A 24,145-nucleotide genomic window follows, 5' to 3' on the forward strand; every position below is an offset into this window, starting at 1 on the left:
ATGTCTTCCTCATACATGTACTTAAGGTAGTGATGTCCATCTCATTCCACCATCTTTTTTTCACCCCTTTGCCACCTCCTTCCCCCTCCATCCCCTTTGCCCTATCTAGAGTTTGTCTAATCTTCCCATGCTCCCCCTCCCAACCCCGCTATGAATCCAACCTCCTTATATCAGAAAAAACATTTGGCATTTGGTTTTTTGGGATTGGCTAACTTTACTTAGCATGATATTCTCTAACTCCATCCATTTACCTGCAAATGCCATGATTTTATTCTCTTTTATTGCTGAGTTATATTCTATTGTGTATACATATACCACAGTTTCTTTATCCATTCATCTGTTGAAGGGCATCTAGGTTGTTTCCACAGTTTAACTATTGTGAATTGTGCTGCAATAAACATTGATGTGGTATGTTGTTTTTTAGTCCTTTGGGTACAGCTGGATCAAAAGGTGGTTCCATTTGGGATAGCTGAATCAAAAGGTGGTTCCATTCCCAGTTTTTCAAGCAATCTTCATACTGCTTTCCATATTGGCTGCACCATTTTGCAGTCCCACCAGCAATGTATGAGTGTGGCTTTTTCCCCACATCCTCGCCAACACTTATTGTTGTTTGTATTCTTTGTTGTTGTTGGTTTTTTTTTTTTTTGGTATTCTTAATAGCTGCCATTCTGACTGGAATGAGATGAAATCTTAGAGCAGTTTTGATTTGCATTTGTCTAATTGCCAGAGATGTTGAACATTTTTTTAGATATTCATTGATTGATTATATATCCTTTTCTAAGAAGTGTCTGTTCAGTTCCCTGGCCCATTTATTGATTGTGTTATCTGTTTTTTTTTTAAATTTTGAGTTTAGCTTTTTGAGTTCTTTATATACCCTAGACATTAGTGCTCTATCTGATGTGCAAATGGTAAAAATTTGCTCCCAAGCTGTAGGCTCCCTATTCACCTCACTGATTGTTTCTTTTGCTGAATCCATTCCATTTATTAATTCTTGATTTTAATTCTTGCACTATAGGAGTCAAGGAAGTAGGGGGCTAATCCGATATGATGGAGATTTGGGCCTGCTTTTTCTTCTATTAGACGCAGAGTCTCTGGTTTAATTCCTAGATCCTTGATCCACTTTGAGTTGAGTTTTGTGCATGGTGAGAGATAGGGGTTTAATTTCATTTTGTTGCATATGGATTTCCAGTTTTCCCAGCACCATTTGTTGAAGAGGCTATCATTTCTCCAATGTATGTTTTTGGCACCTTTGTCTAATATAAGATAACTGTAATTATGTGGGTTAGTCTGGTGTGTCCTCTATTCTGTACCAATGGTCTGCTAGTGTATTTTGGTGCCAATACCCTGCTGTTTTTGTTACTATTGCTCTGTAGTATAGTTTAAGGTTGTATACTGATGCCACCTGCTTCACTCTTCTTGCTAAGGATTGCTTTAGCTATTCTGGGTCTCTTATTTTTCCAGATGAATTTCATGACTGCTTTTTCTTTTTCTATGAGGAATGTCATTGGGATTTTGATTGAAATTGCATTAAATCTGTATAATGCTTTTGGTGGTATGGTCATTTTGACCATATTAATAGAACATAGATAACACCAGAGCAGAACAAATTCCAGGAGCTGAAAGACTCCTGGAGCCCAGTGTCTATGCTACGGATGGGCTAGAGACAGGGAAGAAGGGAAAGAAGCAAAATTTAAACTGTAATTAAAGTTACAACAATTGGAAAGTATTTATCAAATTCTAACTCTAGGTATCCCCAACCAATGCTGGGTGTGGGGGAATACTACAGGTGCTACAGGTGACAGAAACCATCTCTGCATTTTTAATTTTTTTTTTTTTTTTTTACCAGAGATTGAACCCAAGGGTGTTTAACCGCTGATCCACAATCGCAGCCCTTTTTTAGTATTTTGAGACAGGTTCTTGCTAGGTTGCTTACAGCCTTGTTAAGTTGCTGAGGCTGGCTTCAAACCTGTGATCCTCCTGCTTCAGCCTCCTGAGCCACTGGGATTATGGGCATGCACCACCATGCCTGGCCCATCTCTACTTTTAAGGACCAGATTCTGAGAGGGGACTCACAAAGAGAACACACAGGCTAGTTAAGGAGGCTGCATGGCAGGATAGAAAGATTAAGTATGGGAGATCTGGTTTCAAATCCCAGCTGAGCTATACTTGTGAGCCTCAACTTCAAATCATCCAGAGTTCTTATTTTAATTTCATCACAACTTTGTACAATAAGCTAGGTAGATGTAATCATCCTGTATAACAGATGGGACTTTCATATTTGGAATAAACTAAATAAGGATTCTTAAAAGGCAGTTGTTGAGTTTGTTTGTATAGGTAGAGTCTGAATGCATTGCAGGGGCTATGGAATTCTATAGTTCTCTTGGCCTGAATTTTTTAGTTGATGTAGTAGTGAAAAGGGAATTCTGTTTCATGGCTTAAGGATACGTAAACTCTCAATGCAGCAATCTTTTTATTGTTGATTATTATAGCTTCTATTACTCCTAGAAGTTGACCAACAGGGACTTGAGTTTAGGAGATTTTGTCATTCAGCTTTCATGTGGTAAATGCTGAGGCCAGCCCTTTGCCTGCAGGGCCCTCAATCAGTGAAGAGGATCTGTGACATTACTCCAGGCAGCCAAGAGTGGGGGAGGAGTGGAGGTGTAAATGAATTTGTGCCATTGAATCTGATATGGGCACTGGATATTATATTGTTCCTGAAACACTGGAGGCCCTTTGTTGCAACATTTCAATCTTTTTCAGATTCTTTCAGGTAGCAGAAACCTGCTGTGCTTGCCTTTTTGTTTTGTTTTGGTTTGGTTTGGTGATAACTGGGGATTAAACCCAAGGGCACTCCACTACCACTAAGCTACATCCACATTTTTTTTTTTTTTAATTCTTACTTTGAGGTAGGGTCTCACTAAGTTGCTGAGGCTGGCCTCTCAGCTACCAGCATAGCTGGGATTGCAAATTGCAAGCAAATGCCAACTGCTTCAGGCTTGTTTTTTATTTTCTTGAAGTTCTGGGAGTGGAACTCAAACTTGCTCTACCATTGAGCTAAATCTCCAGCCCATAGCATAGTTTGAAACCAGTTTTTAAATTTTTTCTTAAAAATTTTTTAGAGCTGAGGATGTAGCTTAGTTCTATAGTTTTTGCCCAGTTTGTGTGAGGTACTAGGTTTAATCCCCAGCACAGCAGGCCCCCTTCCCCAAAAAAAGAATCAATCTTAGGAATTTCAATATAATTTTCAAGGAAAAACAAAGGTAGAGAACAACATTCTTTTCATATATTTTAAAGGTAAAACTTAAGGGGCATTATTTGTAAGTGTTGAGGGACGGAAAGTCTTTCCACCTTTATTATAAACTGATTTTTTTTTTGTTTTTGTTACCCTCTTCATTTAGACTGTGCTCCCTCCTAAATTTGAAGATAAGGGAAAGGAGTAAAAGTTACAGTCTACTCCATTTATTTTGTAATTATATGTTTTTCCTTAAAGATCTTAAGTGGCATTTACCAGTATGGGTAAGATTAATTGTTACAATACAAACCAATTTGAAAATTAGTTTTTAAATTGAGCTATAATATATAAAAGCTTAACAGCAGTGTACAGATCTGACTATATTCAAGTGCAGTTTTCATACCTATACCAAAATTGTCTTGTAATAATTGGGAATATATCCTCTGTGTGGTGTTTGCAAGTTAATGCTATTTTGGAAATAACACCAGTGTAGCTAGTGGCTTCTCTGGGTATATGTGGCTCATTATTGATCATAATTTTATTTTAGAGTTTTAGTTTAAGGGGATAGAGTGAACTCTTTCAAATTCTTAATTGTTAGGGGAGTTTTGATGGAGGGTAGGGTGAATGAATGAGGAAGAGCATTAGAATGAGTAAGAGTAAGGAAACTGAGGTAATAATTCATCAAATACATACAGCAAAATTAACAGATTCTTGAAAGTGGAGGAGTCAAATCATTCATAGGAAGAATACCTTAAAAACTTACAAAGGAACACTCACAATTACAAAAAAGTATACACATTTTAATAAAAAGAGCCTCTAGTCTATGGATGAAGGGCTTTAGGTTGGCCTCTAAATCTGACTGTGCTATATGTCGTGCAGGTGGTTTCAGTTTGGCTAAAGTTGAGCCATGGACCTCCTCTGAAAGGAAGGGGGAGAAGTGACAAACTGTCTTCCACAGCTTATTCTATTTTCTTCTTCTGTAGTTTCCTAAACCCTTTTTATTTCCTCCTAGGTCTTCTACCTCTACTGTTTTTCTCAGATTCAGTCACTCCTTCAGAACAAGTGTGAGACTTTTTTCTACCCATCATATGCAGAACTTTAACTAGCTGTTTAATAATATACCATGTATCTCCTTAGTAATAGCATAACAACTAGTAATAACTCATAACAGTGAGTTTTATATTACAGGTTTTTAATATGGATGAATTTAAAATTGAGAGAATGTTATAAGAATATAAATTCCATGAAGACAGGAATTTTTGTGGGTATTGTTTGGTCCACATTGTTCTGTTTCTGGTGCCTACAGTACTTAACCACAAGGAAGGGCATTCAGTAACTACTTGTTGAATAAATGATCAAAATATTACGCTCAAGAAAATTTTAACGTCATTTACTTACAATAATTATTTTGGCAAAACATTCTTGATACTTCTAGTCTAGAGCAGTAATATGAGTGGAACAGTAATTCTCAAGGGTATAGAAGCTTTTTAAATCCTTTTTCCTCTATTCCTTTCACCCTACTGCCTTCTCCTTCCAATATAACAATCTCTTACTAAGAACTACTGACTGATAATGAAATTATTATAAGCTGTTCTAAGGAGACAAATATGGATTGTCAGGGTAAGAGGGAGAAGGAAATTACAAGTTTAAAGGTATTAGGGCTGAGATGAGCATTTGACCAGATTTCACGGTAGTTAACTAGCTAGAGTATCAGGAAGGACAGGGAAGGAGAGTTGATGTAGGCAGTGGGGAAAGGTCAGATGGATAGTGTGCTTTAGAATTTCATATAGTAAATATAGGGAACTGCCACAGTCTGGCTGGGCACAAAATCACCAGCCACCACACACCTTGTAGATTCAAACAGCAACTCTTTATTCTCAAACTGTCACCGGCACTTTACACACACGTTCTGGGCAAAATCCACCTCCACTGGGCTCTGTATCCCAAAATACTCTCTGAATCCCGCAAGAACTCAATGGGAAATCAAAGAGCGGGCGCGCCTGAGGCAGCAGGATATGCCCTATTCCCAGCAGGATACACCTTAAACCTGGAACCGCCCTAAACCCAAGGAGCGCCCTAAACCCAAGGAGCGCCCTAAACCCGGATCCGCCCTGGTCCTTGAGCAAGGTCACCTTACATGCAATGTCACTGCAAATGACCTGGGTCATGCCATGCGTCATTCCTACTTGGCAATGGCTCTCAGCATCTCCCCCCTTCTGATTAATTAAACAACAAACAATGTGGCTTAAGGACCGTGCCTGGTAGGTTGTCCAATTCAACATATGGTTCTTACCCGTCATGGGAAAAACTGACCTCTAGGCGTCAGCCTCCTGTCTTAGGTTGATACCACTGCAATTGGATCATACCCGTCACTGACTACAGGTCCAGCATACAGCCATACTTGTGGATAGGCCTATGCACCAGTGGCGGGGTGAGGTTCTTTGCCTCACCTCTGTTGGCCCCCAAATTTGGCCTTGGTGCCAGTGGGGGGGTGAGGTTCTTTTCCTCACCTCTGTTGGCCCCCAAATTTTAGACCATCACTAGCAGAAGGGAGGAGGATACAGAAATGCCACGACACCAAGCCAATTGACGGCTCCTTTGGAAAAATTGCATCACTGGTGACACCATCAGCAAAGATATGCCAGCACTACCACAATTCGATGCACCAAACGATAGTTCACAATGTATACAAGTGATACATAGTCCAGGCAAGTTCTGCAGTTCAAAGCGGAGGAGTCTATCAATATGTCCATTTCCTCCCCAAGTAAATCGAGTCCTTGATTGAGCATTACTTGTTGAGTTATATTCATTGATGCATCAGTTTATACAGTTTATTGTGATAGGTGTCATAGAAGCTGTAGTTTGGTTTTATCTTTGTCTTCACTGGCACTGGGATGAAAATAGGAATTCTGGCAATGATGCTAAAGAGACATTATACTGAACAGAATTATTAAATATAATGAAAAGGAAAGGTGAAAATAAACAAACAGATCTGTTAACCTCCTTTAAAAACAATCCTTAACAGCTGTTTACCTAATTTAAATTAAACCATTTAAATCACATGAATAAAAAAAAATTCGGATCCATTTTTTCATGAGTGCTCCTCATATATGATATATGGACATATGCACACACAGACATACAACACAAAACACAAGAGTGCACACAAATGTACAACACATAAGACAATAGTAAAGGCCTTGTAGCTTTACCTAGGTGAAATCTCCATTGCAATGTTTAAAAACTCCACAGTCAAAAAATAAAACTGATCAGAAAAACATTAACCTAGGTCTGTATGAGCTCAAAAAATAAAATAGAACTTTATGATGTGGGAAAAAGCAATAAAAAATAGATATTGAAAAAAGCATCCTGGTTAATCACTGTCGCAGATGTAAGAATAGCCAAGCTGGAGCTCTGGATATCAGCTGTTATGGATTTGAGTCAAATCATCTTCTTTTTGGTCTGTAGAAATTGCTTTGGTTAGTCTCTCTGGAATCCAAATTGGCTGCTGTTCTCCCTGTGGAAACACACAAACAGAACCCCGACTCCAGACAATCACTGGGTCAGGACCTTTCCATTGTCCTGTTAGAATATCTTTCCAAAGTACCTTAGGCTTATGTACATTTTTTGGATACATATGTCTTTCCACAGCACTAAGTCCTGATGAATCCAAATTTAATAAGTTTTGAGTAAAAAGGGTTATTTTAAGTTTATCTTTGGGGGATATATACCCCTTCCCAATTCCCTCTTTTTGCTTTAATAAGTACGTTTTAATAGTTTGATGAGCTCTTTCAACTATGCCTTGTCCCTGTGGATTGTATGGGATTCCTGTTATATGAGTAATACCAAATGATGAGCAAAATTGTTTAAAAGAGGTAGAGGTATAGCCAGGACCATTATCTGTTTTTAATTGTTTTGGAACGCCCACAGTGGCAAAATTTTGTAAGCAAAGAGCTATAACATCTTTAGTTTTTTCTCCAACATGAAGGGAGCCCATCAAAAATCTGGAAGAAGTATCAACTGTAACATGCAAATATTTTAATTTTCCAAATTCTGGCAAGTGTGTGACGTCCATCTGCCAAATATGGTTAGGTATCAGTCCTCTAGGATTGACTCCAAGATTAATTTGTGGTAAAAAGGTCACACAATTTTGACATTGTTTTATTATATGTCTGGCTTGTTCCTTAGTTATTTTAAAACGCTTTTGTAAAGTATTAGCATTAACATGAAACCTTTTATGAAAATTTGTAGCTTCTTCTAGTGTAGAGAAAATATGTATGTCATGTGTAGTTTTATCTGCTAAATCATTGCCCAAACTAAGGGCTCCAGGCAATCCTGTATGTGCCCTAATATGTCCTATAAAGAATGGATCTTTTCTGTCCCAGATTAGACTTTGTATAGTGGAAAACAAAGAGAAAACAGTAGAGGAAGGGGAAATCCTACCAGCATCTTCAAGGGATACAAGGGATACGAATAATAAATTACAATTTATTATTTTTAGTTTCTTTAAATGTTGTAGATGGACACAATACCTTTATTTATTTATTTTTATGTGGTGCTAAGGCTCAGACCCAGTGCCTCACATGTGCAAGGAAGTACTCCATCACTGAGCCACAACCCCAACCCCCATTACAATTTACTGATGAGAGTAACATGATAAAATGAAGACAACAGTTCTCTTTAGCTATGTTTTAAAAATGGATTATAGTTTGAGATGAAGGAACATTGGAAATGGTGAACAATATTCATTGCTATAACAGTTCAAGGTGATTTCATTGTTTTTTGTTTAGTTTTCTAATCCAGTGATGACTTTAGCAGATACCTTTTTTTTCCTCTCTCTCTCTGTCTGATACCTTTCTTTTGAAGTCTGACGTGTCTACTTTATGACTTATGAATGAACAAGACAGGAGGAAGAGTTCTGCACTAGAAAGCAGTAGGTCCCTTGTTCTCTACTTTTTAAATTCATGAACATGGATGAATACTTATTTTCTCTTGTGCATTGATTGCCTTAATTGTAAAATGAGGATAATCATCTGAGGACAGAGGTCTAGATTAGAATATCTTCGGAAGTCCTTTTCAGTCTATTATCCACATATTAATTATAGTCTGTGTGAACCATGAATGTTGTATTTTGCTTCCTGTATTCATTCCTACTAGAGGGGTTACAGAAGATAAAAGGCCATCATGATAATAACTATTTCAAAATCTCTAAAGTCTAATGTTATGTGTATATTGTTATATTCGAAAATATATATACATTGGGTGTGTTTAGCTATTTAGTATTCTAGTTTTTATTAGACTATATAGCATTCAAGCTGATGGACAGAACTTTAGCCTGGAATACTTTCAGAGAAACTTGAAAAATATAAAAACTGTTCCACAAGACATAGTGTCTTATAAAACTCAGTAATACTGCAATAATATTAATATTGTTTCCTTAGGATTACTAGAAATTGTAATTTCTACCTTTGTTTGCTACTGAATACACATGTATTTTACATATAAACTTTTTGTTTGGATGGTTTTAAGACCAAGAACATTCTGGTCTCTCTTTGTCTTAGTCTCCTCTCTTTCTTTGTTGTTGTTATCCCTTCTGTTTGGGTTGTTTCTTGCCTCATCCCCCTTTAATCCATCTGGAAAGCTGAAGAGACAGCTGCTATGGTAACTATGTGTTTTGGTTAATGAATAACAGAGTAACAAGATACATAAAACTTATGCAAACTCTGCAGAATTAGTTGTTATCAAAGTCGTAGGGATATGATATTTTCTTTTTCTTCTAGAAACACTCTTAACTTTCCTGTGGTATTTAATTTTCTAATTTCCTAATATGATATTCTTAGGAAGTATTCTTTCTGCTTAGTCTGCATAATATTTTACCTTGTGAATTTATGGGAGATAAGATGTATAAAGAAAAAAATTGATCAGTTGGATTAAGAAGTAGTTTTCCTTTAGATTAATAAATAGAAGAATAGGGACAAAAACTTACTGGTGCGTGTGTGTTTGTGTGTGTGTATTTTTAACCTATAACTTCTTTGTTCCCCTTGCTTTTTGGCTACTAGTGCCCCTTTTGAGTTTTTCTCTGGGGTTAGAATCTGTAAGTAGTATGTTTCTTGAAAGTGTTTCTATCATAAAGGCCAGCTGCAACTGGATTATTGCTTTCAGCCTAGCCTTGAAAATTCCTGTAATCTGTGCCATCCTGTTTCATACTGTCCCATCTCATAGTTGTCCTCTCTCTGCAGTGCTCTATGCCCAGGTCTCTGTGGCTGGGCTGCTCCAGCCTGGCGGACAGCATGCCTTCGCTGCGATGCCTGTATAACCCAGGGACTGGCGCACTCACAGCTTTCCAGGTACTTTCTCTGTCTCTGTGGGTTATTTGCGGGCATTAGTAAGTGTGTGTTTCTAGTTCACTAGTATGTCTGTCGTTCTTTCCCATGCTTTACTTGTATTCACCTTTTTCCTTCATGGTATCTGTATTTGACATCACTCAATATTTCTTTAATGATTCACTTTTAATGTAGATCTAGACTGTCTTAAGACATTCTTATCACTATCACGTTTGATTTATCAAAATGGATATAGTACAATTGACTGTAGGTTTTTAGATATAGAAGAAGTGTACTAGTAAATTTTAAAGTAGTTTGAATATATAGCAATTTAGCATGTAATGTTTGCTCTGAACCTACATAAAGCCAGTTAATGTAATTAATTAATTAATCATAATCATTTATCTAAACACCTTATATTTTTATGATTACTAAAAAATATGCAATATCGTATATAGAGTATCTTTTGGTTAATACGTGTGTGTGTTTGTGTGTGTGTATATACACATACATATACATACATACTATGTTTTATTTATATCTTGATTAATGTTCCTAGTTTCAAGTGAAAAGGCCTTTCAGACCCTTGGGTATATTATTCACCTTGAGACAGTCTAGTTGTGTTTGCACGGATTGACAAGATTATAGTTTCCCCCAGCCTTTCTTAGAAGTCAGTAGGCCAGTTCCATAATGTACAAGGAAATATAGAAGAAGACGACAGAAGTTGTGAAAAAGAGCTTGGTGCTCATTGCTTATGGATTTAGGTACTGGGAATGATGGTTTTCCTTGGCAGAAGTGTTATCGGTCTACCTTAGGTTTTTTAAATTTGTGTTTTGCATTTCATAGTAATACACAACATTAGTTTAGTTTAGTTTAGTTTAGTTTTGGTTTTTTTTTTTTATAATATTTATTTTTTAGTTCTCGGCAGACACAACATCTTTGTTGGTATGTGGTGCTGAGGATCGAACCTGGGCCGCACGCATGCCAGGCGAGCGCGCTACCGCTTGAGCCACATCCCCAGCCCCTAGTTTAGTTTTGTTTTAAATCAGGTTTTGTTGTTGTTGTTGTTTGTTTTCTGTTTTTGTTTTGTGGTACTGGAAGTTGAACCTAGGACCTCACACATGCTCAACAAGCATGCTGAGACTGGCTTGAACTTGTAATCTTATGATCTTCCTGCCTCAGTCTCCTGTCACTGGGATTACAGGTGTGTGTTGCCAAGTATGGACCCCTTTGCACTCTTAAGAAAATTATTGAGGACCTCAAAGTGCTAGTGTTTATATACATTGTATCAATTGATATTTATTATATTTGAAATCAGAGCTAAGAAATTTCAGTGTTATATAATCCTTCATTTTAAAATATAATAAACCTATACAAAATTAATATAAAGAACATTTTTGTGAAACCACTATTTTCAGAAAATTAAGACTAGCATTGTATTACATTTTTACAAATTGAATGTTTGGATAATAAAACACAAGTAGATTCTTGTTTCTGCTTCTACCTTCAGTCTTGCATGTTTTGTCTGAAATAATATATAAAGAGTAGCTGGCCTCTCACAAACAACAGTTTAAAAAGGTAGAAATATTTTAATATACTTTTCAGGCAATTATAATTTATTAAAGATTAGTTGCAATGTGGGATCTGAACCCATATTACTGAACTACTTCTGTTATTGTATTAAAATCCATTGGTCTTAGTTTTTTCAAAAATCATGCTGAAAAAATTGGATATCCATATACAAAATAATGAACCTTGACTGCTAAATTGTACCATATACAAAAATTAACTTGAAATGGATAATGGGCCTAAATATGAACCAAAATTATAAAATTAGGACTGGGGTTGTGGCTTAGTGGTAGAGCGCTTGCCTAAAAGAAGTTACTTTTTTTTTTTTTTTTTAAGAGAGAGTGAGAGAGGAGAGAGAGAGAGAGAATTTTTAATATTTATTTTTTAGTTCTCGGCGGACACAACATCTTTGTTGGTATGTGGTGCTGAGGATCGAACCCTGGTCGCACGCATACCAGGCGAGCGTGCTACCGCTTGAGCCACATCCCCAGCCCCAAAGAAGTTACTTTTTAAAAAATGATAAAATTAATAGAAAATTTAGGAGAAGAAATTATTTGTGTCTTTGGGTTAGGCAAAGATTTTTTAGATAAGTAGGTGAGTGCGCACACACACAAAACAATCTATGAACCATAATAGAAGTACTGAAAAATTGCATTTAATCACTGTTTAAAACTTCTTCACCTCAAAAGATACAGTTTTAAAAATGAACATGTAGGGCTGGGGATGTGGCTCAAGCGTTAGCGCGCTCGCCTGGCATGCGTGCGGCCCGGGTTTGATTCTCAGCACCACATACAAACAAAGATGTGTCTGCCGATAACTAAAAAATAAATATTAAAATTCTCTCTCTCTCTTTCTCTCTCTCCCTCTCTCACTCTCTCTTTAAAAAAAAAAATGAATATGTAGGTGGAGCATGGTGGCCTATACTTGTAATCCCAGCAATTCAGGAGGCTGATGAAAGGAGGATCACAAGTTTGAGGCCAGCCTCAGCAATTTAGCAAGATCCTGTCTCAAAATAAAAAGGCTAGGGATATAACTCAATGGTAGAGCACCCCTGGAATTCAGTCCCCAGTACCAAAACAAACAAAAAAACCAAACTGGAAGAGAATATTTGTAAATTGTATAGCTGATAGAAGACTTGTATTCTTTTTTTTTTTTTTGTACTGGAGGTTGAACTCAGGGGCATTCGATATCTGAGCCACACATCCTCAGCCCTGTTTTGTATTTTATTTAGAGACAGGGTCTCATTGAGTTGCCTAATGCCTCACCTTTGCTAAGGCTGCCTTTGAACTCATGATCCTCCTGTCTCAGCCTTCCTAGCCGCTGGGATTATAGGTGTGTGCCACTGCAGACGACTTGTATTCTGATTATCTAATGTAGTCCTCCTACATAATAAGATAAACTACCCAGTAAAACAGTGAGCAAAAAATTTGAATAGATAGAACACCAGAGAATATAGACAAATAGCAAATAAGCACATGAAAAGATGCACAATATTTTTAGTCATGGAAATGCAAATTAAAAATAACATTGAGATACTACTACTTGTTGCCTACATGCCTCATCTCACTCTTAAATTTGGACATAGAAATGTAATAGGCCTTAGGTAGTTAGTATGTCCTAGTTCAATTTGAGAAATGTGTAAGCAGAAGCGATTTCTTCTAGCTGTTGACCTCTACAGTATCCAATAGAGTGTTCTTTAATAGTTAGGGCTCAGTAAATACTGATGATTTGAACTATATTCGATAAATGGTAAAGATAATCATGTATAATTAAAAATCATACAAGTTTAAGTCTTTTGACATGAATATCAAGATATCCAGAAAAATTCAAATTTTTTGTTTTGGCCTAAAGCAATCTTGAATTTAAACTCAGTAGGAAATAATTTTGAGTAAATGCATCATCACGATAGATTTTTTTCTAAATCTGGTATTAATCAACATTTAACATATATTTATTTTTCTCTAATTATTCCTCATAAAAGGTGGGCTTAGAGGTTTTGCTGGAAAATTCAGGAATAAATTTGGTGTATAGGTCCTGAATTGTATTGAAGAGTGAAATTGTATAGTATATACAGAAAAGAGATGCTTGTGAAATATCTTAGAGTAGAAGCCCTCTGTGGTCAGTGCATGGTATAGTGATTAAGAGCATGAACCCTGATGCTGAATTGCCTGGGTCTTAAGTCTCATTCTATTATTTTCTAGGTACAACGTTTGTGCAAGTACTTGACCTGTCTGAACCTCAGTTTCCTTAAGATAATAGTATTTATCTTATAGGGGTGATATTAGGATTAAATAAGTTGATTATATTAAGTTCTTAAAACAATCACTGGTGGGCTGGGGTTGTGGCTCAGTGGTAGAGTGCTTGCCTAGCAGTTGTGAGGCATTGAGTTTGATCCTCAGCACCACATTGAAAAAAAAAAAAAAGAAAATAAATAAAGTTATTATGTCCATCAGTAACTAAAAATATATTTTAAAAAACAATAGCTGTCAGATTAATTAATTTTATGTTGTTAGAAAAATTATATATAGAAGGGGTAGGTTTGGAGTCTCTCAGCAAAAACTATTTTTCACCTCTGCATAAAATAGTATGTTTTTAAATTTTTTTTTTCATCATGTACTGCACAATTCTGGTTTTTAAGGAAGCCCACCTTTGGTTCAATTTTTTATGATAATAGTGCTATGAATATTTTTTCTTTGCTTATCTTCAGCAAGGTCATTATTATAATTTATGTAGCCAAAATGGAAGAAATTGGCTTATCTACTAGTTTCACTCTAATTTGTTTTATGTCAGATTCAGCATACACTGGTGCTTGATTGCTTTCTGACTAATCAGCAGAAACAGGACTTGAATCTAGCACTTCCACTGCTGGAATTATGGTAGTCTTTGTAAATGTGTATCTTTCTGGTTTAAATTTTATTTTTTAATTCAGTTTTTTTTGTTTGTTTTAGGTAAAACTTACCATGAAATACACAGATCTTAAGTGTATTCTGAGTGAGTTTTGACAAATTGTATACATTTGGGTAATCTAACTTCAAAAATAGAGAATATTTAGAAAGTATCCTTAATATAACTCCTTTCCAGTCACTACTCATCCCCTATATGCAATTACTGTTCTGGTTTGTTTCAAAAATTAGTTTTTCATGGTTTTGGACTTCATGTAAATGCAGTCATATAACATATATTCTTTTGTGTCTGTTTTCTTTTGATCAGTATGATGTTTTTGAGATTTATTCATGGTGTATGTATTAGTTTATTCTTTTCCATTGCTGAGCATATTTAATTGTATTAGTATACCACAAGTTGTTTATTCATTCATTTATTGATAGTCATTTGGATTGTTTCCAATTTTTTTTGCCTGTTTTGAATCTATAAACAATTTTGTAGAAGTTTTTTTTTTTTCCTTTTTTGCCACATGTTTATATTTCTCTTGGGTAAACACCTAAGTGTGGAATTGCTGGCCATAAAGCAATTTTACTGTGGTGCTGGGGATTGAACCCAGGGCCTTGTGCATGCAAGGCAGGCACTCTACCAACTGAGCTATATCCTGAGCCCAAGCAAGTATATTTTTGACTTTAAAAGAGAAATATTTCTTCAAAGTGGTTGTTCATGTAGGAATGCTAATTTTTGCTAATATTGTCAAATATGCTTAAGGAATTGTTGCATTCTTTTAATAAGTTTGAAGCATTTTAAGGATTTTCAGGATTCTTAGATGGCAGTAGAGAATTTACATGGAGTCATTGCTGAATTTTTTGATTATCCTTAGTAACTCAGGTTGAAACTACATGTTGAGATGGTTTAATCATTGATATTTCAAACCACACATTTTAAACTAGGAACTAAGAAGATGCTAAAAATTATTATTATTTAAATTGATTTTATGAGGAATATTTACTTGGAGCATATTATCATTCCTTTGGTTTATTCTGGAAAATATATGGGTGATTAACAGAATGTTGATTAACAGAGGATGTATTTGCTTATCCTCAGCAAGTGGTGATCTTATAATTTATAATATTAAATGAGCAATAAAGAGAAAGTACTTTAAAATAGCTGAGTAATTAAAATCCTTTATCTTTCTTTAGTCATTGAAAAGGAGGAGAAATAAAATTTTGCTGGTAAATGTATAAGTAGATTTATATGATCTTAGAATATTTTAGGCATCAAGTATAGCTAGTAATTTTAGGGAAATCTTGAGCTAAGTGAATCATATGGTATTTTAAAATTAGTTAGGGTCCCTTGTTGGTTGAAATTGTTGGGGGCTGAATTCAGGAGAGATATTGTGCTTTATTACCTAAGAAAGCTTAGAAATCTACCAAATCTTGCTGTCTACAAAGTGAAATGTTAAAATGGACCAATACTAGGAAAATTAAGCAATGTTTTATATATCTATACATCTATATCTATATATGTATACACACAATACATATATACTTACATATATGACAATTTTATGGTTGAGATTTTAGGGGACTAAAGATTATCACATTGAATACAAACTAACATTTAAATCCTATAATGAAAACTATTCTATAACAAAAGTGCTTATCAATCTCTAACTGATACCATTGCATGTGAATAATTTCAGTACAGCACAATTTCTATACAATAAAAGACTCAGTTCTTTTTTGTGCCCGTGTTAACATTTGACCTATGTTTTTCTCAGTTGAAACTCTCTCATAGAAGTTTACAGAATGTGACAAAAAATATTTCTGCTTGTTTTGTAAGGAAAGTTTGTTTCCCTGTTATACAACTCATTTATCGTGGATATAAATTACTTATTGACTATTACACTGATTTTGACTGCTTTTTTATCTTGTGAGCAAGTTGCTCACATGTTTTTTTTTACTTTATTGTTGTTATTATTATTATTATTACTATTATGGTACTGGGATTGAACCTAGGGCTTTGTGCATGCTAGTTGAGTATACTACCAAGCCCACTCAAATGCTTTTAGAATGTAAAAGTTTGAATCTGGTTTATATTCTATTATTCCTTCCTCTCATGTAATTCTTCGCAAGTTTAAAATTTGTGGTTCCCCATGGTGCAGTGCAAAATGGAGAGAGAATTCCAATCACTTGAAAATAACACAGCATTTGACCCAAATTTCTTGCCTCTTTGTCTTTGCATATCCTGTTCTCCCTTTATGAAAAACCCTACCCCAAACACCTATCCTCCCTTACTCCTTCCCTGTTTCCTTTTTGTCTTCCTGGTACTTCCTAATCCAGCTCAAATTGAGATAAAACAAGTCTCCCGATTATCCTTTCTCCCTTAAACTGGTCAGAGCACCTGTACCCAGATACTGTTCTATCATTGATACACTAGTTGTGTATATTCATCTCTGCCCCCCATTAGATTATGAGTTCTTTGAGGGCAGGTTATTGTATTCATTTCATTTTCCCATTATCAAGGACAGTGCTTTATAACTTTCACTAAATTAATGAATGAATAGATTTAGATAATTTAGAAAAATCCCATGAAGACCATAAGGGATGGAAATAAAGAAAGCATTGAGTTGCTATTGGTACCTGCATGTACGTACACATAAAAGTTCTGGATTCAGAAAGAAACCATGAAAATCAAACAATCATTCCAAAGACCACACATTTTCACAGAAAAGAGAAAACCAGTCTAATTTGTGGGCAGCCTTCAAATTAAATACAGTTGGCTTTTATGTAAGCCAAGATGATCCCTCTGAATTGGTTTCTTTTTTGGCCGGGGGTGGGGTGGGGGTGGGTACCAGGGGTTGATCTCAGGAGCACTCAACCACTGCGCCACATCCCCAGCCCTATTTTGTATTTTATTTAGAGTCTCACTGAGTTGCTTAGCACCTCACTGTTGCTGAGGCTGACTTTGAACTCATGATCCTTCTGCCTCAGCCTCCTGAGCCGCTGGGATCTGAGATGGATTCTGTATATCAAATTCTGACTCTTGTTGATAAATGTGCACATTTCAAATTATTAAATTTTGCCACAGCCAGCTAACAGTTCAGTTTCAGTGATGTCACATCTTTATCTTTATAGCAGTGTAATTATTTGACTATTTTATTGCATCTTACCCTTCCTCTATGAAAGAACAGACACTGGGAAAACTAAAATGCTGATAGTAATAAGGAACAGTCTACAGAAAAGATAGGAATCACCAAGTACACAGAAAGTGACCCTCTAGCCTTCATTAGGCACAAAATTAGAGCACACATACAAAGTGTTAGAAATATATTATTGAAGATTATGCCTTAAAAATAAAGTGTAATTTTTTATTTTAAAACATTTTATCTAACATTGAAATCCATTGTTCAGTTTATTTACTTATTTTTTATTTTTGTAATTGTAGGTGGACAGAATGCCTTTATTTTGTTTGTTTATTTTTACGTGGTTCTGAGGATCAAACCCAGTGCCTCAACCATGCTAAGCTACCACTGAGCTACAGCCCCAGACCCCTCAGTTTATTTTTTATACATTTTCAGTGAGAAAAGTAGAACCTACATTTTAAATCTACATTTCCACTACATTTTTTTTTATCTTATCCTGGAAAGAGTCTGTATTATGGAGATGACATCTTGCACTGACTTGTCTTTCCAGATGCTTGTTGATTATTTAAATACTCTGATTATTTAAATAATAATATTTCCTCTATTATTGAGTATTTAGATGTGCCTGTGAAAAAGTTAATGTTCACCTACAGACATGATATTATCTAATGTTTAGAGTAAATCAAATCATTGTGAGGCAATCAGATTTCCTTAATTTTTTTGTTCTTCTTGAATAGATCTGAATAGTTTAAAATCTTCACAAAGAGGGTTTATTGCTTATTTGTTTATGTTGAATCATGTTGGACTTTCCCTAATTGCCCTAACTTCAACATAACCTAATAGCAGAAGGGAGAGTGCAGGTACCCCAGGGGGCCTGAAGTTGCCCCAGTGCAAGCAGCACAAACCAGAAGAATAAAATTGATGAGAACTTTAAGAGGATGATGGGAGTCTCTGTGGATGCCTTATCTTATAAGACAGATTCTTGCTGTGGGCAGTTAAGACTCACCTGTATCTTCTGGAGAGGTACATATTACTTTCTTTATATTCCAAGATTTCTTGTTATTGCCATCTTTGTATTGACTGAGCAGAGGCTATGGTACTATAGAAGTTCTTTTTGTGCTATTCAAGAATCATTATTGGTGGTTGTATGACTGCCACAACCATTTGAACCTTCTTTCACTCTTATTTTGCTTTATGTGGTAGTGTTTTTATGTTTTGTTATCCTTCCTTACGTTGATTTCTAGACTTTGGTATTTTATGTGGACTGCCAATATGTAGAATCTTGGTAGATGGACAGACAGTATTTAGAAAACTCCCTTCTTATTTGCTTATTTTTGTGGTACTAGAGATTGAACCTAGGAGCTCTCTACCCTTGATTGACATTCTCCAGTTCTTTTTATTTGTGTTTTAATTTTTCTAAGTTCTAAGTTGTCCACCAGACTGGCCTCAAACTCAGAATACTCCTGTCTCAGCCTTCCAAATAGCTGGTATTATAGCCCTGTTCCACTGTGACTGGCCCTTGTCACTTAAGTCAGGTTATTTAAGTATGGTTTATTTAAAACAAAGACCAATTTCTTGACTTTTTTTTTTTAAGCTACAGAAACCTTTATGAAATTGTAGTATTTCTGCAACTAGTATAACTCCACATCATGTACAACCACAAAAATGGGAAGTTATACTCCGTGTATGTATGATATATCAAAATATCTTCTACCATCATATATATCTAAAAATATCAAAAAATTTTAAAAACAAAAATTATACAAACTAAAAAAGAAATTGTAGTATTTCACTATTGGGAGCTGATACATGTGAGTTTTGTTTTTCTTTAGAATCATGTTGAGTAGTTTTGATCTTTTCTATATTCTCTTACCTAGTCATCTGGAGATCAAGTCTATTATATTTTGAAATTGTTATTTGGGCCTGAGTACATCATGATGAAATGGGACTTTGCAGTGTACCTTCTCCTGCTGAGTTGTCTCTCATCTGACTTTTATAGTTCTCAGGTGTCCATTCAAATCCTCTAGACCTTTGTTGCAAATCTAGTATCTGTGACTTGGTATGAATTAAGTTGGAATTCCATGCCTTGTAAAATTATCATGAAGTATTCATTTGCATACATGATCCATGAGCAAGTTCAAGTCTTAGCCTGATTGGATCTAATTTTTTGGTGTGTTAGACTGGATAGCCATAAACAGAAGAGAAAGAGTAGAGGGATAAGTAATCACACTTTTTCGTGTCATATGCCCTCCACACACACATTAGTTTAAACTAGTAAATATAAAGCTTTTGTGTATAAACACTACAAGTTTTTATATTTGAGTAATCATATGATTAGCTTTATTAAATATAATTACTGCCTGGTACAGCGGCACACACCTGTAACTCCAGTGGCTCCAAAGGTTGAGGTAGGAGGATTGCAAGTTCAAAGCCAGCCTCCATAACTCAGTCCTGAGCAACTTAGTGTGAGATGCTGCCTCAAAATAAAAAGTAAAAAGGGCCAGGGATGTGATTCAGTGGTTAAGTGCCCCTGGATTTAGTTTAATTCCCAGTACCAGAAGGTGGGGGGGGAACCCCGTGTGTGTGTGTGTGTGTGTGTGTGTGTGTGTGTGTGTGTGTATGTGTGTGTGTGTGTGTGTGGCGTCACACTTAGAGTTGATGTTGGTCGTTATAGTTTGTACATGAACTATTGTTCTGGAGAGTACCAATTTCTTCACTAATAATAAACCATAAGGGATGAGGGAAATTTCTAATATAATGTTAGTATAGTATATTTCCCCTAGATTTTTAAATTGGCAGGTCATTGATTTTTTTTTTTTTTGTTTGTTTGTTTTTAAGCACTTCAACTTCAGCATTGTACAGTCTTTTGAGGGGAATCGGCAAAATGAGGATAAAATGGGTACATGATTCCAACAGCTTGAAAATAACACAGAATTTGACCAAAATCTCTTTTGTATTCCCTACTCTGGTTCTGTTCCAGCGGTACTGGAAATGTGCCTATGGACTATTTACAGTGAGATTATAAAACTGAATCATGATTTTGGTGAATAGAAGCCAGAGCATGAGGCTCCAGCACCCCAGCTGGCAGTAAGCTCTCCCTAGGTTTATGAATGTAGTTAGATGGCCCCCAACTGTTTACAAGACAGCAGAGGTGAGATCTTTGATTGACAAGTCAGAAATGCATTAGATCATTCTCTCTGCCAGTCTCTGGTTCATGCTGTTAAAAATGTCAGCCTCCAAGTTTGAATGGCAGCCTGAGGGCCTTAGAAGCTTTTTGTTTTCTGAGATGGAAACACAAATTGGATGTGTGCCTGAGCGCTTCATCCTGGGCTGTAATTTCATCTTTTAGCTAAGAACCACAAGGTACACGAGCAAAGCACCCTGTAAACAATAATACTGTGGAAAAAAAAATAAACAAGGTCGTGTTTCTGGTACGTTGATCCGATGGTGTCCTGACCTCTATCACGTTGAACATCTCCACTCTGATTGCTGTTCCCTTTGGCATTACAATGAGAGAAAGAGAGACTGACATAGAGGAAAAGATTTAAAGTTGCAGTGTCGTTGCACATTCCTTGTATAGGCTATGAAATATTGAACTGTCAGAATGTGACACTTGGTTTTTTAAGCAACCTTTCTTGTTTGAGGTGTTTGCAGTTCATTCCTTTCTCCCCCGTTTGTCTGCTTTCATTGATAGGGTTGGGAGTAGTTGCCTTAAATGCATGAAAAAGGGACAATGTTAAAGAGGAGTGGAGCCAATAGAGCCAAATAAACTTAACACTGGAACATAAATGCAGGCTGTGAGGTGTGGGCAAAGGAGATTAAAGTTGGGTTACTACTTTAATATTGAGGTTTGTGGAATACCCTATTGAAGAGAGAATCCCCTTAAGTTCCTAATTCTGTTTTTGTGGGGGCAGGAAGTTATGAAAGCTGTAGTGGGTAAAGATGGGAGATGCAATGACCTGATTTGTTAAACTGATAGCCTACTATATGCAGTATTGTTGGTAATTTAACCCAGCTATTTTATTTATTGATCTAATTATCCAGTGTCTTTGACAAGTGGTCAAATTATGAAAGACTAAAATAGTAAGGTTTAAAAATGTGCAAATTTTGTATTATTTAGTTTTGGTATTGGGGTGAGCCCAGGGGCACTTTGTCACTAAGCTACATTATTTTTAAATTTGATACAGGTCTTGCTAAGTTGCTGAGATTCATGCTTCTGTCTCAGGATTACAGGTGTGCACCACTGTGCCCAGCACATTTTGTATTTATAGTAAGGTTCATGAATAGGTAATATGGAAGAACCATTATGCTTGTATCAGTCCAACTTAATGATTCACGCACAGAAAATCTTTGTTGTAAAAGCCACCACTTATTTCTTAGAACATATTTTCTAGTAATAGAATGAGGTTTCTATTGTTTAAGTTGCAATATATCTCAAAACAACAATTTTTTTTCCCCAATGAACCCAACACTATTGATAGATATAGTCCCTTTGTCTTCATTTGGGTAGAATAGAATTTTCAAGTCAATTTTTTTTTGGGGGGGGAGTTCTTTTTAGCTGAACATAACATTAGGATTTCTTTGCGTGTGTGTGTGTACCAGAGATTGAACCCAGTGGTGCTTAACCAGTGAGCCACATCCCCCATCCCCAACCTTTTTTTATTCTTTAATTTAGAGACTTGGTCTCCTTGAGTTGCTTTAGGACCTCACTAAGTTGCTGCTGGCTCTGAACTAACAATCCTCCCTCATCCTCCTGAGCTGCTGGGATTACAGGTGTGTACCATCACACCTGGCTTCATTTTGACACAAAAGCATGGAATATAATTTGATCTAATTCAGTCTCCATTACTTCCCTTTCCTTTTCCCCTCCCAATTTACTTTCCTCTACTCTACTGAGTGACCTTTTGTAATTCTTCCAAAGTATGGAAAAATATTTGTGTCCAAGGTATGTCTTTTTTTTCATTGGTGGTTTTAAAGGACAATTATTTAGTTTAGCCCTCTCTTCTTCAAATGAGAAAGGCAAGAACTATTGTCTGTCATGAATACATAGTGAAGTGCACTGAAAAAATGGTTCAGTCATTCTTGATATTTCTTAAATCTTCCTTTGAGGTTATGTTGGAAAGAGAAGAGATAGATAGTATTTGTAAATGCTGCTCCCTTGTATCCAGAATTATGACCTTAAAAATTGAGCGCTTAGAAAATAAGACCAAGGGCTGGGGCTGGGGCTCAGTGGTAGAACGCCTGCCTCCCACGTGTGAGGCACTGAGTTGGATCCTCAGCACCACATAAAAATAAAATAAAGATATTGTGTCCATCTACAACTAAAAAAAAATTTTTTAAAAAGAAAGTAAGACCAAAAGGAAGGATATTAAGAATTAGTTGCTGTTGTTTTTAAGTATTGCTCTATAGTTTTAAAGCAAAAATATTGATGCGTATTTGCAGATAAACTCTGAGAACCCACTGTGTGTCTGTGTGGAGGAGTTTTCAAAACTCATTCTTCTAGAAATTGATTTTTCATTGACTGATTTCTACAGGATAAATGAAAACAAGCCACTCTTTTCAGTCTTGTAAGAATAAGAGGAATGCATGAGTTTATCTATCTAAGGAATGAGACAAATATGCAATTTATGGAATCTCCTAAATCTAGTACTGTAAAACTGTATAAAATTTCTTCTTCCCCTCGTATGTTATTATAGAGGTACAACTATATAAAAGCCCACAGACTGTGAGGCAGGCCTCCATTATAGTGATTAGCTTTATTACTTAAACTCCAGCTTTGTCTCATGAGCAAAAAAATCAATGTATTCATAGAACCATAGAATCTCAGCTTTGGAAGGGACATCACAGAATAATCTAGTAACATAAATTTCATAACACAGGAATCCTTTATAAAGTGTTAGTGGAGGTCATCCCGTCTGTACTTGATCACCAACATTAGTAGAGAGCTGAACTTCTTGAGGCATTTCATTTTATTCTTTGTTGGTTCTATTGGAAAATTTTCCCTCAAGAAGGAACTAAACTTTATTCACTCACTAGTTCTAACTCTACCTTTTGTAGCAATATAGAGTGATTGTTCTCTTTTCATGTACAGTTGGCCTTCCTTATCCTTGGGTTCCCCTTTTGGGGATACAGTTACAAATTTGAAATGTAGTTAAGCCTCTGATGATTACATGTGTACTGAACATGCACAGGCTTATTTTTTCTTGTCTTTATTCCATAAACAATTATTTAATATTGAGCAATATTAAATATATTACTATAAATGGAATGCTAGTAACTATAAAATTATACTAAATTACACAAGACAGCAGAATGCATTTTGATGCATCATACAAAAATGGAGTGAATTACGTATTATAAGTAATCTAGAGATGGTTTAAAGTATATGGGTAAAGTATTTAGGTGCTTGTCTTAGTGTTGACAAACCAGTGTGAATCCTGGAAGAATAAATTTGATTTCCATTGTCTTAAAAAAAATATATGGGAGATAACAGGTTATATACAAATGCTATGCCATTTAATACAAGATACTTGACCATCTGAAGATTTTTATATCTGCTGGAGGGAGAGGGGGTTTGTTTCATAACCAATCTTCTGTGGAAATGGAGAGACAATTGTATTTATGTATCATGTTGCTTATATCTTATTACAGGTTAGGTGTTTCTGGTTCTGTTAGTATTTGTAAATATTTTCTTTGGAAAATATTTTGTAAATATTTTCTTTGGAAAATATCAAGAATCATTCATGCTATTTTTGTAACTTTCTTTTTTGGTTGATATCATTCTGAGCGTCTGTCCTTGTACGTGTATCCCACCTTGACATTGTCCTTATTATAGTATGGCATGCATAACTAGAAATAGTGCCACAAAAAGTATACAGTAAGGGCTGGGGCTGTAGCTCAGTGGTGGAAGATTACATGAGGCCCTGGTTTTCCATCCTTACGACTGTGCCCCTCCCCCCCAAAAAAAGAAAGTGCAATATGCTAGTATGTAAA

General features: G+C 35.8%; 1 protein-coding gene across 4 annotated transcripts in view; it reads left to right on the plus strand.

The window, feature by feature from the left end:
- Btrc (beta-transducin repeat containing E3 ubiquitin protein ligase) overlaps positions 1 to 24,145 on the plus strand; it is a 183,766-nt gene that overhangs the window by 59,597 nt on the left and 100,024 nt on the right. For all 4 annotated transcript variants that reach the window (XM_077798928.1, XM_077798931.1, XM_077798929.1 and 1 more), the window contains one exon: positions 9,472 to 9,579. In XM_077798928.1, the coding sequence (XP_077655054.1) occupies positions 9,472 to 9,579 (108 nt within the window). The remainder of the gene's footprint in view (positions 1 to 9,471; positions 9,580 to 24,145) is intronic.

The sequence above is a fragment of the Urocitellus parryii genome, chromosome 5, assembly GCF_045843805.1.
Source record: "Urocitellus parryii isolate mUroPar1 chromosome 5, mUroPar1.hap1, whole genome shotgun sequence".
Classification (NCBI taxonomy): Eukaryota; Metazoa; Chordata; class Mammalia; order Rodentia; family Sciuridae; genus Urocitellus; species Urocitellus parryii.